The following is an 18,967-nucleotide window of genomic DNA, read 5'->3' as shown; positions in this document are numbered from 1 at the left end:
CTAAAATTTCTTTAACTCTTTTTTTCGGAACTATGATCTGGGAAACACAACTCTTCAAATTCGGAGACTCCCACTTCCTAAACAAAATACCATCTCTCAACTCCAAAGAATCCCATTGTGACCAATAAACTTTAGCGGAAGAACCTTCCGAAACGATTTCCTGCCAGGAAAGACGCTGCCTTTTTTCCTTTCCACGAAGAATCTTTACGATTGCCGAATCTTCTAATTGATCTTTCCTCCAATCGTCACAATTATTATCCCTAAAAATCATTCTTCCAACTAACTCTTTTTCCCTCGTATCTAATTTATTACAATTTATTACAATGTGCTTCCTCATAAGAACGCCTTGATAAACCGTCGGCGTTATCGTGAAGCTTCCCTCTCCGATGAATGACTTTAAAATTATATTGCTGAATCCGTTCCAGCCAACGCGCCATCTGGCCTTCCAAATTTTTAAACGACATCAACCAACGCAAAGAAATATGATCAGACCTAATTACAAATTCACACCCGTATAAATAATGATGGAACGATTTCAACGAATCAACTATGGCAACAATTCCCGACGCGTAACGCAATAATACCTTTCTGATTTATTTAACACTCGACTATAATATGCTACTATAACTATAATATGCGACTATAATATACGACTATAACTCTCTCTACTCCATCCTGAATCTGAGATAAAACCGCACTGATCCCATGATTAGACGCGTCAGTGTCCAAAATAAACTGCCCTTCATCTCTAGGAAATGACAAAATAGAAGAAAGCACTAAACGCTTCTTCAATTCCACAAAAGCTATCTCGCACTGCTTAGTCCACACAAATTTCATAAGATTTTCAGTTAGCGCGAACAATGACTTCGCTATTAACGAGAATTCCTTCATGAATTTCTTATAATAAGAACAGAAACCTAGGAAACTACGAACTTGCTTTTTGGTCTTAGGAAGTGGCCAATTTTCAACAGTGGCAATCTTCTCAGGGTCAGTGATAACCCTGCTGAGAAACCACATGTCCTAAATACTTTATTTCCCGCTTGAAGAAAGAACATTTCCTTGGATTCAACTTCAAAATCACTGAACGTAATCGTGAGAAGACCTGTCTTAAACGACTGAGCATATCTTCGAAACTTTCACCGAAAATAATCACATCGTCCAAATACACTAAGCAAATATTAAATAACAATTCCTTTAAAACCTTCTCCATTAATCGTTCGAAAGTGGCGGGAGCATTGCAGAGTCCAAAGGGCATAACAGTGAACTGCCACAAACCATTCCCAATCGAGAATGCCGTCTTCTCTTGATCTTGTTGACGAATTTTTATTTGCCAATACCCGCTTTTGAGGTCCAAAGTCGAGAACCATGAACTACCACCCAATTGATCGAGAATATCATCGATTCGAGATATTGGGTAGGAATCTTTTACTGTAACCGCATTCAACTTTCTATAATCGACACAGAATCTAATTGATCCGTCTTTGTTCCTAACCATAACAGCGAGTGAAACCCACGGACTTTGTGACTCTTCTATTATTCCCTGATGTCTCATGTCTTCGATGATTTTATCAACCTCACCTTGCATCCTCTTTAAAGGAATTTGACGGGAAGCCTGTTTGATAGGATTTGAATTATTAACATTAATGGCATGTTCTACGATGTCACAATTCCCAGCTACAATTTCCTCTGAAAATACATTCTGAAAATCCAGCAGAAAACGAGCAAAAAGATCCTTTTGATTCTGTGTAAGTCCTTCTGTTTTCCTTTCAAAAAGCTCGACAAGAAATTGAGGAATTTTATGTTTATAATTTTTTATGCACGAACAAACATTCCTTCCTGTATCTCGTAAAATAGGATTTCCAAAAACCGACCCAAAAACATTTTCTAAATTCGCTTTTGAAAGAAAATCAGCACCTAATAAGCAATCTTCTGTCATTTCAACTACACAAACTGGAAGCTCCACACAACATTTCCCTATTCTAATCTATCCATTGATCTTAAATTTGACAGGTACTTCTTCCCCCGTCGGATATACAATTCGAGAAAATCGATCGAGAGAAATTCGCCGCCTAGGCATTCTAACTAAATTGCTGTTAATCAATGATACATCCGAGCCCGTATCAATTTTTATCGTACAGATCTGTTCATCCACATAATCTTCAAAATAAAATAATTTTCTTCCATTTTCAATATTTACATTCCTACAGCTTTTTAAATAATTGTCTAATCCTACCGGGACTTTTTGTTTGTTCGCCAAACTCGCTCCGATCAGCTCGACTAATCCTAGTTTCCCTATCCTTTTAGAGAAGGACACTCCGCCCGAAAATGGCCTGCACTGCCACACTGCCAACATTCTTTCGAAAATGTCTTCTGTTTATCATTCTTATTTTCAAATTTTCTCCCATAACTTCTATCATTTTTTTTGTCTGTATTTTTATTATAATATCTCTTAGTTTCATTGAAATTAGAAAACCCCTCTCTTTTATAATTGTTTTTTTTTATAATTATTGTTATTATTTTTGTTAACACTGTTAAAATCCCTTTTTTTCTCAAAATTACTTTCTTGAATTACCTTAATTGTCATTGCTCTTTGGATGGCCATTTTCAAAGAAATAACCCTCTCCAATTGTAAAGTCCTTCATATAAAATTATTCGATATAGCGGTAACAAATTGTGCGCAAGCGATTTTATCACGCATTTGATGAGAATATTCCGGATACGCTAATTTGGATAACCGTTCAATTTTGGAGCCCAAAGTTGCTTTATCCTCTCCCGATTTTTGTTTTCTGTTCGTAAACTGCAAGTAATATGACTGAGAGCAACATTCCTCTCCGAAACGCAACTCTAATTTAGATTTTAACTTCTCATAATCTAAACTTTCAATTTCATCAACACATTCCAAAATCGCTCGCGCTTTCCCTCTCAAACATGAAATTATAACGCTACAGTCTTTGTCGCATTACTCCATTGGTTAGCCCGCGCAATTAACTCAAATTGTGAAAAGAATTTTCTCAGCGGAACACTACCATCGAAAATATCTGGCTTTAATTTATAACATAACTCCTTCTTAATAGACTCTCGCGACTCCTGCTCTCCGATTCCCTCACGCGGCCCTGCCTCCTGAAAGCCACCCGCCCTCGAGCTACTTGTATTATTCAAACGACTTAGCTGTATATCGGCGTCTAGCTGGCGCATCCTTTCTTCCATCCCACGAAGCATCTCATTTCGCTGTTGGATTTGTGTCTCAAATTCGGTTCGCTCCTGCAGACGCTCCTCCTGCAGCTGACGAATCTCCCGCAGCGCAGATTGAAACGTTAATGCTTCCAACGTCGGTCCTGCTGCAGTGGCTTCCGAAGAAGTTCGCAGCGGAGTCTCAGCTCGCAATCGTTTCCGTGTCAAAACTCCAGATGTAAGATCGCGTTGCTCTGATGCCATAGCTCGTTGTGCGTTTCAAATTCACTGTTATGTTGTCTAGCTCAATCCCGGACAAGCCCCCAAAATGTTATGTCCGCGCGTCGACTTCGAGTTTTATCGAAACGCACGTCACAATGCACACTCACTCCGCGTCGCAAATAAGAACACTTATTATTAAATAAGTAAAGGAACTTTAATATTAGAATAGAACACAGAATACACAAAACAGAACAGATAAACCCGATACAAAAAGAGAACGGGATCAATCGCGGAAACGTCCGCACCGAATCGAATCTGCCGCGAGACTAAGATGGCGACTTAAAACATCCAAATGTCAGCCGTCGTTATAAACATCTCCCTTAGCGACGCTTCAAGAAATCATCTCCCGAAGACGGAACAGCACAGGGACGGACAAACAGAAGGCGGACGTTACGATACGTTAACAATATATATATATTCAAATTCTTAATTATTGCGAAATAGAAGAATATTTATTACTCATAATAGACTATAGAATGAATCTATAGATGAATCGATTGACACTAGACAATTGTGCCGAGAACGCCTCCCAGTTCGGATTACATACTTGGAATCACCGCTGTTCTGGATCCGACTTAGAAATAATGAAAGGGACCTTGAGAAATTAGAAGAAGACCTTAATTTTTAGATGACAGGACGGATCGCGGTACACCTCGAATCACAAAAAATACAGAGGGGTATAGCTGTCACTGTAAAAGACGATGGGTTCTGGCACAGGGGATTACTAATTAGAACCAAGGGAACAGGAGATATGGTCAAGGTCTTACTTAAAGATATCGGCAGGGCGATCATTCTACCAAAGAATAAAATTTATAAACTGGAAAATAAATTCAAAAAATTGCCGTGGCAAGCAATAGCATGCGGCCTGCCCTATACGAGCCCAATAACCGTTACGTCAATATGGTCCAATGACATAATAATAAAATTTTGTCGACTCATGGCAGAAGAGCACAAAGAATGGATAAAAATAAAACAACCTCTCTGGGAAAGCGCAGCCCTTGTTAATCTACAAATATGAACAGAAAGTTTTTATGAATCCTACTTCAAAAAGGCATTGATTCGTTTTGATATTGTCCGACAAAGCATCAGGAAAATCGAACATGTATTCCCCTGCATTTAATAAGGGAACAAAAAAAAGGGGAGAGAAAAATTCCCTAGTGTACATGAATTTACATAATATCTCACTCATACCAGATTTCCATACTCTTCTACTATTAATATTATAAGTCTAACATATATTATAAGTCTAACATATATTATAAGTCTAACATATTAATATTATTCATTAGATGAGCGTTAATTACAACTAAAAATAGAATCATTTTCCTTTCATATTATTTGCATAATCGATTGCATCATCGATTACAGTAAAGAGGAAAAATGCCACCGTACCATTGCCTCACGCCGACTCCCGAATCTCAAGAGGTAGAACACCGCGAATCATTTGACGGTGTAAGGCCGCAAGACCACCCTGAAACCTATGGAAAACTGGCAAACTTACAATGCGTTAAGCTGCTGGAGAACTTGCTTTTCCAGAACATTAACGATAGCAACAAGGTCTGCTATTCTTGCTACCACGAAATAGCCGATGAATTAAAAAACGGTTATTCATTGGTGCCGCTGCATAATTTAGTACATAGAGTCTCAGCTGAAACGCAAAACGAGTTGTACTCGTTGCCGCAAACCAATAATAAGAATAAAACCAGCAAGCGAGTGCAGGGCCTGCATTGTAATCTACCTGATCACTCCGAAGACGTATTTGGACGAAGGGTGGGGAACTCCGGTGTTCGATCGATGGCCTGAAGAGTATACATAAAAGGCCTTCCTTTTGCACCCAACCCTTTTGTACCCAATCGACATTTATTACCTAACCTTTTATTTTATCCTATATCCCTTTTTCCTTCCGAGGCGATCGTAACAAAAAAAAAAAAACAATCAAAAAGAAAAAAAAAAGCAAGGAAAATGAGTTCTATACTCTCGCAAAGGTTCATTGACATGCATTAAATATACAAACGACATTTAACTTAGGGTATATTAAGAGTGACTTAAAACAAGTTTCTTTCATTAAAAAAAAAGAAAATTTTAGAATTTAAGAATAACATTTTGTTCGAGAATTTAACCTAATAAGCCGAATACTTTAAGAGTATGGTAAAACATATTTAATCATAAAATTAAATATGGATTCTCTCCAGATACATTTAACTTAATGAAAGAAAACAATCAACAAAATTTTCAAATGTTATGTACCCCCAACATTTGTCTAAGGTGGGGGATGTTACGTCCCGTAGACTTCATGAATATTTTTTTGTGTGTTTCTTTTACTAATATATAAATTATTGCGTCTGGCAGACTGCACGATTTTTCTTTCACCGAAAATTCGTTAGTGACATAAAATTCATTAGTGACATAAATTTACGTTCTAAGAAATAGTCTACGTCTGACAGAAACAATAAGCAGGCGAAGTCTAGAAAGCGAGACTGTGTAATCTCGCTGTCGAAAGTCAAGTATAAACGGATCAATAAATTTAAACGTTACAACTCACTCTGAAGGCTTGAGAATTTTTAAACAGAAGATAACAGACAGTCTAGCACTAGAAATTTTAATCCATGACAAATAGACAGCGAGATACTCGATCTCAAGTTCGGATATTAGACCCAAGAATTTTAAACTAAAAAATAAACAGAACACAAAAACAATGATCCACTGATGATCCGGAGTTGAAACTTGCGACATTTGACACGGCGTGCTCGGTTGCCAGACCACCCTCTTATGTTATCTGTTTAACATAAATTTTAAGTAAAATGTCAACTTAGCTGATTATAGCGAACTGGGCATGACTCAATCCGTAAAAGAAAAGCCTCACCCTTACTCAATAGCAACTACTCTCCATTGGTCGAAACTCAAATTGATAAATAAAGGTCTTCACCAATCCCTACGATTTAAAAACTTAAAGGAACGCCCTAGGAAAAACCGGAGAGCGTGATTAGAAAAAACTATTCGTTAAACTAGATGAACCAATGGGGAGGAGGAGCAAAGGGCTTAATAAGCACTGGAATATTCGTCGCGAGCGTCATTAAAAATTTTTCCAACAGTCGTGCAACACTTCATGTGTATCAGCGTTATATTCGCTCTTGTTAGCAAACGGTATTCGTGGTTCGTTTTTTCTTATTACATTCAGTGCGGCTCTCCAAAGCAAAGTGTTCATTTGCACAGTGTGAAGAGTAATAACTCTATCAGTGCAATCGGCGTGAATAGTGAACCACGAGCGCACACCTAAAGTACATCAGCATCGACTACCGGATCTATGAGCTAGCAGCTTTGTACCCAAGGCTCCGTCATCATAAATCTCAGCGCACTATAAATAGTGAGTTTATTAATTCTTTTTTTTTATTTTTTATTTTCTTTTACCTGTTTCTTATATTCTCCTTCTCTCCTTTTCTCCAACGAAAACAGTTATAAGATAATTATTTCTTCTTTTATTATTTTATTATTTTCTCTTCCTCTGAATATTCACCCAAAGATACATGTATTTTTTTTTATTAATACTTCCCGATATCGCATACCAAAAATTTCATCCATTACTTTTTTTCTTTGTGGATCGGCAGGTGTGAATAATTTAAAAATTCGAACGTAACGTTCAGGATCAGTGTTCACACTCAGCTTTAGGTCCAAATCTACCTTTCCTCTCGTGAACCGGCAGGTTCGAATAACCTAAAGATCCTGTAACGAAAGGGAAATTATTTTCAACGCATCCTTATTAATAAATTTTATTCTTTGGGTCCTTTTAATTAAAATATATTATTTTTTTCATCCATTCCTTTCTTCCCTTTTATCTCGTTATCTTGAAAAGAAAAAGGGGTAAGAGAGAAAAAATAATTATCAAACTGTTTCCTAAAACTAATAATCACTCCTTTACTAAACATTACGTGTGCTCCTTCAGTGGACACGACACAGAAAACCAAACTTACCCTGGCACAGTTACGGCGATGGTCAAAGAACGCGCGAAATAGGAAAAACAGAACAATCCGGAAACTCTTGGCTCGGGCGTCCGCTGATCCTAGCTTTAAAATTGATTATAGTAAACTTAAGTTAGATAAGGACGCATTCGAAGCAAAAGCACGACGACTAATAATTAATCAACCGACACACACAACGAACAATCTTCTCCCCTCATATTCACCCATCTCTTCCCCATCAGAATCCATACCTGATGACTTTCCGGAATTTGCGCAACCTTGTTGCCCTTCACCCCATTCTAATTGTTCTCCTGTAATTTTTGAAGAACGTCAGTGTTCGAGGACTTCTCCTCCCCCGTTTGAATATTCATCTCCCCTCAATCGTCAACCGTCAAATCCTCCCCCCCTATCAATCTCCGCATCCTTCAACTCCCCCTCCCCCTTTTGAAAATCCTCCTTCCTATCAACCTCCGCAACCCTCAACTCCTCCTCCCCCTCTCGAAAATCCTCCTCCCTATCAACCACCGCAATCCTCAACTCCCCTCCCTCTTTTGAAAACCCTCCTTTTTATCAATCTTCGCAACCCTCAACTTCCCCTTCCCTCTTCGAAAATCGTTCTCCTTATTAACCTTCGCAAGCCTCAACTCCTTCTCGCTCCTCGCTTCTCGAATCGTCGTATCTCCCAGGAGAATCAAACGTTTTCGGGAAATTCCGGGAATTCTTGGAAGGGCTACCTGACTTTAAAGAGCAACCGCGGGATTTCAATCCGAAATCCTGCGACCCCGAAGAGTGGTCGGAGCCCCTCTTTGAAGACCTGGATCGCGAGAGCTGGTATCGCTACTTAATTAACCTATTTCCCCCTTTCCCTATTGCCCTCAAATAATAACGACAATCGCGTCGGTCCCGATCATAGTCAATCTCCATCAATTTTATAAAATCCTCGATACTTCCTCTCCTGGTTCTATTATCCCTTTCGTTGTCCCACATGCCCTGTTCCCTCTTGCCGTCCCTATCGAGGTCTTCTGATTAAAGTTCCCTCTCCCCTCTACAGTAGAATTCGAAGACCTTTCATCAATCCTTGCCCTCATTTCTTCATTTTACACTTTTTTTTATTTAATTATATTTCTGCATTGTAAAACCCAACCGGAATATAAATTTTAGTTTGTCCTTCTCTATTCCGGTTGATGACCTCCGCACTCATGTAACACCCGCGAACAAACAATTTCCCACACACACACACACACACATTCACACTCACCTCTAAATGTAATTCTTTATAATTCCTAATATTATCTTATTGTAATTGAATATATACGTAAATGTATCTCCAATCGTATTTATCAAATTTTTTTTCTTTCTCTTTTGAATAAATACAAAGTAATTTTGAATAAATACAATGTTAACTTTAAAATTTGCGTAGCTTATTAACCCGTTCTCTTTCCCGTACCCTGATATCGCACAAGATCCCGCCGAGTTCCTTTACCGAAAAGGGGACCACCAAACGAACGGCCTACTGACCGAATAAAAGCGACCCTTCCGGTCATTGACCTGTCTTAGGCCCTGGTCAATTCGTTCGTCTCCGAGACACTCGTTGTCTAGCGTTTGTCTAGCGGAGTTAGATAGGTTACGCCTTTCCGCTGGCTCTGAATTTAAAGAGTCTGGACGTAACAGTAGAAAGAAATAAATAATTTGTACTAAATCTAATTTTAAACTTTTTTTAAAAAGAATTAAATAAAATTCTAATACTCACACAGTCGAGTCAAAGGTTTGTACATTGTTTAATACTTCGTTAGAAGTTAAAACTTTCATTCCGTCCAATTATTCACATTTAGATGAATTATCTGCTTCTTGATACATTTTGAAAATTTCTTTATATTCGATATTCTATTATTCTTGTTTCAAATTGTATTTATTATCTTTAAAATTTCAAAAAATTATATTAATATTTGAAAGAATAAAAATTATATTTATAGATTAAATTTATTAATAAATATTATATTTATACTTGAAATTAACGAAAGAAGGAAAAACAGAAAGAGAAAAGAAAAAAGTTGATAATGATAATTATGAAAAAAATAATCTTCAATGTGTAATTCAATAAAGAATAAATAATGTGTGGTTTAATGAAAATTATAATAAGAAAATCTTAAACAAAATCACATAATATTATTATACTTCGTTAGTCTTATAATTTTATCACTAAATAAAATTTTATAAAATATTGCTTGCGTAACTGTATAAGAAATATATATAATGTTTAAAAATAATATAATTTAAATTATCTCCTTGTTATACATGCAATAATCGAAAAATGTTTTTAATCAAAAAAAGTTTTTAATTCGAATTTTATATGAGGAGTTATATCAAATGTAACATTTTTTTTACAGTTTTTAACAATATATATTTTGAAATTACTTTCGTTTCTTTAGATAATATATATTTTTACATTTGAAAGAATTATACTTTTACATTTGAAAGTATTATACTTGAAATTAACAAAAGAAAGAAAAACAGAAATAGAGATAAAAAAAATTGATAATGATAATTACGAAAAAACAAATGCACAATGTGTAATTCAATAAAAAATAAATAATGTGTGGTTTAATGAAAATTAGAACAAGCAAATTTTTAACAAAATAACATAATATAATTATACTTTGTTAATACTTGTAATTTTATCATTAAATAAAATTTTATAAAATATTGCTCGCGTGACTATATAAGAAATATATATAATATATTTTGAAAGAGAGAGAGAGAGAAAGAATATAAATAAATACTTAGTAAATGTAAAGCGTAAGCAATTTTTAGGAAACAATTATTTTAAAAAAAATATTAATACCTTATATAAAAATCTTCTTTAAAATCTTTCACAACTTTTATCTCAGGTCTTCTGGGAATGACTTTCTCTGTATGTAATAACTTTTTCTAATAAAAATCAATAATAATTCATCATTCAGTTTTTATTGTTTATTTGCATAGCAATTGATTAATCACATAGCAACGTTGTAACATTCGAATCGAATACGTCATGCAAATCGATTGCGCAATATCGATATCGATAGTAATCTATATAGCATATAATTTTTGTTTTCATTAACGAAAATACATATATAAAGTGGGACATTTAACTATATAATTTAAATTTTCTTTTTGTTAGGTATACATGCAATAATCGAAAAATGTTTTTAATCAAAGATTAAAATTTTGTGATAGGTTTTTGTGATGAGGATATCGAATGTAACAGTTTTCTTACAGCGTGCAACTTTTACAATATATATTTTAAAATTACTTTTGTTTTTTAGATATAATTTTTTTTTATATAAATCAAATTTTGTTATTAATTTTACTCATTAAAAGTAAAGCTTTAAAAAATTAATATGAGAAAAAAACAATTTATTGTTTAATTATTTAGTTATTCATGAATTATTTTATATGTAAATTGATGATAGTCAAATTTGAATTACTGTCAGATTTTTTTACGTCTTGGTACGTTTCTGTGGCAGTTTTCCCTAATTTATAGTAAAATTTTAATACAGCTTTTTGCTTCATGACTTCTGACTCGTTCTTGTCACACATTCTTACTTTGACGATTGCCACATATTAATATTGTTACGTTATCTAATTTAACAGGTGCACTTGCAAGTTCAATACTCTTTAGCAGACAGAACTCTAAACACATTTACTATTTTAATTCAAGGGCTCTCTTATAAGAAATCAGTCTCATTATTTAACGGACACACTGTATATATTTGAATTTTCAAAAACAAAATATGTATATCAATAATTTTATAACTATTGTCTAACTGACTATTTAATATAAAATCTCTTAAAACATATAATTTAGAAAAATCACATTGAATTACTTACGTTTTTAAATATTATATTTATCTTCTAAATATTTTATACATTTTTGTACTAAAAATATACAAAAAAAAAATTATGATAATATGATAATTTTACCATATAATACAAATTCAAGTAAGAATCATATAATGACTATAATTATTAATTCTTATAGAAGGCCAATTATAAAATATAATTATATTATAATTAACACTTATCCGACCACGCGCGCCGCAGCGAACTGTACGGTTTCCACTACGCTCGAGCAACCCAAACTACGCTGTCCACCACGCAGGTTTCGCAACTGACGCGGACTGATATGCGGTACTTAAATACTTAAAATCAAAGTAGTTTGAAAATTATTTAAGTGTCAATTATATCTTGGGTAACAATTTTATTTAACGATTTCACATATTGTTTATACAAAACATGAAATTAAAAGTATATAACAATTATTTTTTGTAGTTGTTCAAAAAGTAATAGAGTTAGTAATAGAGTATATGTAATAGAGTTTGAAAATTATGAACATTAAAGATGACTGAAGATAAATAACCCAAACATGAAATAAAACAATAGTAATGCATTTTAATATTTTTTTACTGTGTGGTATCGTTCAAAACATGCCAGTTTATGCAGTGGTACATTACAATATTCACAAACATATCGCGTATATCCAGTGTTCTTATTAGCAGAGCATACTCTACATGCTCGGTGAGGATATGCTTTTTTTCCATTTGTTACAATTGGTACTAATTTGTGTTTTTTAAAATCTTGAGAAAGCCTTTCTGGTGGGTCATATCTCGGTGTTCGTCTTGTTCTTTCTATCGCGTTCGAAGGTTCTGCCTCCTCGGTAGCTGAATGTTGCATTTCGTGTGTTTCTATCAATGCTCTTGCAACTTGAAGCAAATATTTTTTATATGTTACTTTATTATTATTTAGTTTTTTTTACGAGAAATGAATTAAAAAGAGCAGCATTCAAAAAGTAAAGCACTGTTTTTTTTGTCCATTTCGTGGTTTTTCGAAGAATATTATAATAAGACATATATTGGTCTGCACGATCAACCCCTTTCATATATTTGTTGTATTCCACAACAGATTTGGGTTTTGTTTTCGTTCCTGACCAATGTGACACGTTTACCATTTCTGCTGAGTGAATGGTTGAAATGGTTCTTACTAGTCGGTTTTTCTTTGCTTGCCACAGGTGTAAAAGAACTTGTCCCTTTCTCGCAAATTTCGTTTCATGTTCATTTAATCTAATGTTCTTTAAATTCTGCGGCAATCCTCTATTTGACCTTATTGTTCCACAAATTCTCGTAGAATTCTGTAGCAGTAATTCGGCTGTATTGACGCTATTGTAATAATTATCCATGTAAATGTGATGATGGAATCCCATATAAGGACGTAGAATTGATAAAACCGTATCTTGTAATCTTCCTGCTGTGCCTGAATATACTTTGAAGTTGCAAATATATCCTGATGTTGCTTCGCAGAGCATCCTCACTAAAATTCCGTATTTTACAAGTTTTGCGGGATTATAGGTGCGAAAAGATAATCTGCCTCGCCACGGTATTATGCCTTCATCCAGTGACAATTCTTGCTTTGGCGTATATACAGTTTGGAATTTGTTTTGTACATAATTTAAAACTTCTCTAATTTTAAATAATTTGTCGGTCTTGTCATACAATAGATCATTATTGCAAAAATGCCACATTCTCCATATTTGCATAAATCTATTGCGACTCATTATTTTTGGAAAAATTGGGGTTTCTATATATGAAAGAGTTGACCAATAGTCATATATATCATCTTTACGTGTTTGTCCCATCAAGATAATTAAACCCAGAAACTTTTTCATTTCTGTCACTGTGACATCAACCCATTTCAGTGTTTTATATTCTTTATACCTGTTTACAACCTGAGAGTGATATCTATTTGTTTCTGTTACAAATAATTCAAATAAATCATTACCCAGAAACAACTGCACTATTTCCCATACGTTTTCTTGATCTTGAGGTAGCGTGTTCACGCTTGAAGTTCGACCATATGCTTCTAGCTGAAGTTCTATATCATTCTGTGACCAATCATCGTCATCATTGACAATACTGTCTTCATCCGTGTCAGAGGTGGAACTCACAGCATCATCTTCCGTTTCGCTCAGAAGTATTCGACGATTATTTTGACGTATGGGACGAACAATACTATCATTTTCGCTAGATTCATAATCGCTTATCTGCATATCGTTGCCTTCAGAACAGTCTGATAGCGCGTCCATGAACAACTCATCATTAAAATTTTCACTGTTATTTCTCCACATTTTTAACGGTATTTTTTATACCCTACACTTTATTTTTTAAATTTATAACTTTAACACCATTAAATTGATGGATTTTATTATATACTGTGCTTTATACGGACAACAATATACATATAACAATTCGAGATCAAGCGAACAACTCCAACGTAACTATATAGATAAATAAACAAAAACAAAAAAAAAGCGTTGCTAAGGTCAATATGGGAGATCTCCCCGATCGGTTGGGCACCGATCTATATTGAAACGGAGAGATCTCCCCGATTGGTCGTGCAGCGACCTACATTGAAACGGGGAGATCTCCCCGATCGGTCGTGCAGCGACCTACATTGAAACGGGGAGATCTCCCCGATCGGTCGTGCAGCGACTTACATTGAAACGGGGAGATCTCCCCGATCGGTCGGTTAAGTGTTAATTAACATGATATGGATTTATTAATTTTAAAATATTTTTTTATAAACTATTAATAGCAAAGAAATACAATTTTTTTAATTATTTATACATGGTGTTCTATTTATCTTGACCATTTAAAATATCTTTTACGCGTGACACGTTAGGAAAAAAAGTAAAAGACTGAATTACTTAATTGGAAGAGAGATTGATGTGGATAACGTAACTCGTTTCAAGGTTATATTCTTCAAGATGTCAAAATCATTGGTATTTTTTTGAATGGGATCATATATTTTAATTGCTATTTTAAAGTAGCTTATGAGAAGACGAACACAACAATCTATGATGTTATGACCTTGAAAGATTAAAACTTGTGTCTAAGTTGAAGGTACAGAGTATGGACTAAATGCAAAGTATTAAGCGGAATATATGTATATATATATATATATATATATATATATATATATATGCATATTTGTGTGTGTATGAATATTTTCTTTGTATTATTATTACAAACTATGTTAAGTAAAAAAAAATTGATTTTACAGGAAAGCTATTGAAAGATCTTTTTATGAAATATTGATTTTACACACTTACACTATGCAAATTCACGTATACTTGTAATTCTACAATACTTGTATATTCAACTATATACATATATGTATATACATACGTAGCATGTATATGTTTATAAGCAAAATAAATAAACACAAAAGGGAAATGTGAATTTACTTTTAATCATATATTGTTGATTTTTTCTATTTTCTTTTTTCTTAAGTGTACGACTAATATTTATCAATGCCAATAATATACGGTCTCTTAATTTTGTAAAGTCTTTCAAACTTTGAATTAATAAAAAAAATGACGGATTAATTGTAAAAAATTTTTACAAAATTATTATAAAAATGAAATACATATGCCTTATTTGACAGCGGGTGCTCGTTTCCACACCTTATCGCCCACTTGCGGTCGCCACTGCCTCCGTCGCAGGTTGTAATACCGCTCCTGTCTCTGGAAGCTCCTGGCCAGATTTATCCGGATGACCTCCTCGGCTTCCTGGAGTCGGCGTTGGATGGTGTCGGGCGTCGGGGCTCCCGGGTTTCGGGGGAGGGCCGGGGTGGGCGGTGTTAGCTCGCGGCCGTGGTTCACGAACGCCGGCGTGTACCCGGTGGCGTCGTGTACGGCGGTGTTGTACGCGAATTGGAGTGCCGGTAGCGCTTCGTCCCATTCCCAGTGGTCGCGGTCTACGTATTGGGCGATCATCGTTTTGATCGTCCGGTTTGTGCGCTCCACCGGGTTACAATGCGGGGCGCGTACTGGCGCGGTGCGGTGCTCTATATTGAACGTTTTGAGACGGGCGGCCAGGGGCGTTGATTTAAATTGCGTCCCGTTGTCGGTAATGGTGATGTTGAGGCGGCCGTGTCGTAAGATCACCCGGTTGGTGATCTCGCCGGTTACCGCCTTGGCGGTGGCTTGTCGGAGCGGCGCGAGTTCGGCCCACTTCGAGTAGCGGTCCTGCATGACCAGGAGCCATGTGTGGCCGCGACGGGATCTGGGCAGCGGGCCGACGAGGTCGATCGTGACGTGCTCCCAGGGGCGGCTAATGTTTGTCGCGTGCATCGTTCCGGCCGGTTTTTGTTGTAGCGGCTTGTGGGCGAGGCAACCCGGGCACTGTCGGACATATCGGGCGATGTCGCGGAACATCCCAGGCCAATAGCACCGTTCGGCGATCCGGGCGATCGTTTTGGCGACCCCCCTGTGTCCGGCGGTGGGCGCGTCGTGGAACTGGCGCAGGATGTCCGCCCTTCTTTCGCGCGGGATGCACACCTTCCACTGGTCTTCGGTGGGATTGTCTTTAAAATTTAAGGTGTGCAGCACGTGGCGGTATAGCTCGCCCTCCCTGATTCGATAGTCTGGATAGGCGGCGGGCTCGCGGCGCGTTCCCTCCATGATCCGGGTGTAGCAGCGGCAGCGGATGGTCTGGATCGCGCTTACTTCCGGCTGCCGAGAGAGAGCATCGGCTACGCGATTGAGAGTGCCGCGGCGGTATTTGATATCATAATCAAATTGTTGGAGCTCGAATAGCCAGCGGGCGAGGCGGCCGGTCGGGGTCTCCAATTTTTGGAGCCAACGGAGTGACTGGTGGTTGGTGATAACGGTGAAGGCGTAGCCTTCTAAATAATTCCGCATCCGGCGGATTCCCCATACGACCGCGAGGCATTCGAGCTCTGTCGCGCTATAGTTCTTTTCGGCGCCGGTCAGTGTGCGACTCGCGTATGCGATCACCCGTTCCCCGTCCTCGCGGTATTGTGTCAGGACGGCTCCAAGGCCGCTGGTACTCGCGTCGGTCTGTAGGAAAAACCGGCGGTTGAAGTCTGGGCACACGAGCACGGGCGCGGTGGTCAGTGCGTCCTTCAGCTGTTGGAAGGCCGTCGCCTCGTCCTCCCCCCATGCTCAGCGCGCGTTCTTTTTCGTTAGACGCGTGAGGGGTGCGACGAGGGTCGAGAAATCTTTTATAAATCGCCGGTACCAGGAGGCCATACCCAGGAATTGTCGGATTTGTTTGATCGAACGCGGTTCCGCCCACCCGGCTACCGCGCTGACCTTCTCCGGGTCCGTGAGCATTCCGGTGCGGTCGACGACGTGCCCTAAATATTTGAGCCGGTCCACGCAGAAGCGGCACTTTTCCGGGTTCAGGCGGAGTCGGGCGGCGCGGAGGCGGCGGAAAACTTTGGCCAGCAGTTCGAGGTGCTGCTCGAATGTTCGACTGATGACGATGATGTCGTCGAGATATACGAATACGTTCGGCTCGAGCGCGGGGCCAATGACGGAATCGAGCAGGCGTTGGAAGGTAGCGGGCGCGGAATGCAGGCCAAAGGGCATAACCCGGAACTGCATCAACCCCTTCCCCGGTACGGTAAACGCGGTGATCGGCCGACTTTCGGGTGCGAGTGGCACCTGCCAATAACCGTTCTTGAGGTCTAGAGTGGTGAGGTATCGGGCCCCCCTTAGCTTGTCCAGCGTGGCCGTGACTTGTGGTAACGGGTAGGCGTCTTTCTCAGTGACCTCGTTGACCTTTCGGAAGTCGATACAGAAGCGGTGCTTCCCGTCCTTCTTTCGGACGACCACTATGAGTGAGCTCCACGCGCTTCTGGATGGTTCGATAACTCCGGCTCTTTCCATCTCCTCCACTTCGGCGTCGATAATGGCCTGCATGGCGAGGTTGCGCGGTCGATACCGTTGTTTAATCGGCATGGGGTTTTTCAGGCGAATCTGGTGTTCGGCCACCGGTGTTGGTCCGGTGACAGCCTGAAATTTGGGTAATTCGTTTCCCAGGAACTTGCGTAAGCGTTCGTCCTCCTCGGTGGTGCAAGTGGCCAGGCCGTTGGTCATCCCGCAGGTCGGATATCGTCGCTGGCGATGCCGTCGTCGTGGCGGGGCGATGTTTAGCCCTAGTCGGCTCCATAAATCCACTCCGATGAGCATAGCCTCTCGGAGGGACGGCAGGATGGTGAACACGTGTGTGTACGTGCGCCCTTGCAGGCGGAAGGGCGCTCAGATGTGGCCTTGTGTCGCGGCCGTCGGCCATCTGAATCTGGCTTTCGGCCAGGGTGGTCTCGAACCTCCGCTGCTGCATCTTCTCGGCTGTCTCGGCATTTATGAAGGATAGTTCGGAGCCGGAGTCCAGAAGAGCGTGGATGGGGAGCCCATGGACCGTGACGATCAGGTGCGGCCTTGGCGTGTATTTTACGCCGTGCTGGTCGCCCGGGAGTCGGCCGTAGTGTTCCCGGCGCGGTTGGCGTTTCCCGGCGGCGGGTGGCAGTCCTTGGTGAGGACTCCGTCCTTCCCGCATTGCGAGCAGAACCGTCGAGGGGAGCGTTTGCAATCAAACCGGGTGTGCCCCCTTTGCTTGCATCGCCAACAGCATTCCTCCCGGCTGTACGTGGTGGCGACGGCGGGTGAGATCGCGACACCTTTCGGTGTTTTCCGGAGCTCGCGGGCTTCCTGCTCGATGCCCTCAAACTCGGCGGCCTCCTCGAGCAGATCGCTGAGGTCGTGAATATCGCGGCGTTTCGCGTACCCCTTGTATTCAGGTCGCATGTTTGCGTATATCCGCGTGAGCCGCTGTTCGCGTGTGAATCCCCCGGCGCGACGCATCATCGTCATCATCGCGTCGGCGTATGGCGCGAATTTCTCGCCCTCGCGTTGTCGCCTATCGGCGATCTGCCGCTCCAAGTCCTCCTGGTAGCGCGGCGGGAGGTATCGGCGGCGGAAGGCCCGGCAGAAATCCGCCCAGGTCTCCCAATAGCGTCGGTTATTGCGGGCCCACGCCAAGGGGTCGCCGCGTAAAAGCTCTGATAGCCCCCTCAATAATTGCTCGCCGGAGAACCCGTATTCTTCTCGGAGGTCGGCGGTCCTCTCGAGGAACTTCACGGGGTCGCGGCCGTCAAATGGCCGTCCCCATTTCCTCAGTTGGTTGAGGATTGGGTTGTCCGGCGTGCGGTCGGTAGGGGTGCTCGGTGGGTGCACCTCGATCCGTGGTGTCGGTTGCGGATTTCCCGCGGGTTTCCCCGAATTCTTCCGGGTGCGCCTCGACGTGTGCGCGCATCCGGCTACGGATCTCGTCTAGCGTGCCGGTTGCATCGAGATCGTATGCGGCGGCGATTGCGGCGAGCTTCTCTTTCGAGAGTGTGTACAGCCACGTCTTCATGTCGGACGGGCGGTCCGAGCTGACCACGCTTCGAGGGGAAAAAGAAAAAATTGCGTTTCACGGACAGGTCCCTGTTCGGGCGCCAATTGTAACGGGCCGCTTCACGTGCGGTTTCGCGTGCGCGGACAGCGCAATCGGGATCAGGATCCGTGAAGGAGTTGAAACGCAACGGACGTGAGTTGGTATGTACGTTTTTTTATTCGCCACTCAAGGCAATGGTCAGCTTACAATCGTTCGCGTTAATACAATGATATGAATTAATATAAGAATACGAGCGCACTGTTGTGTCGCCGGTTTAGA

General features: G+C 39.8%; 1 protein-coding gene across 1 annotated transcript; it reads right to left on the bottom strand.

The window, feature by feature from the left end:
• Positions 1-6,736: 6,736 nt before the first annotated feature.
• On the bottom strand, positions 6,737-13,569 carry LOC126851835 (piggyBac transposable element-derived protein 5-like). Its single transcript, XM_050596176.1, has 2 exons — positions 12,394-13,569; positions 6,737-6,808 (listed from the first exon to the last, which is right to left on the bottom strand). Exons 1-2 carry the CDS (start codon positions 13,567-13,569, stop codon positions 6,737-6,739), a joined length of 1,248 nt encoding a protein of 415 aa, XP_050452133.1.
• Positions 13,570-18,967: the final 5,398 nt, after the last annotated feature.

The sequence above is a fragment of the Cataglyphis hispanica genome, chromosome 9, assembly GCF_021464435.1.
Source record: "Cataglyphis hispanica isolate Lineage 1 chromosome 9, ULB_Chis1_1.0, whole genome shotgun sequence".
Taxonomy (NCBI): Eukaryota; Metazoa; Arthropoda; class Insecta; order Hymenoptera; family Formicidae; genus Cataglyphis; species Cataglyphis hispanica.
This window is presented reverse-complemented; position numbering and strand designations above follow the sequence as displayed.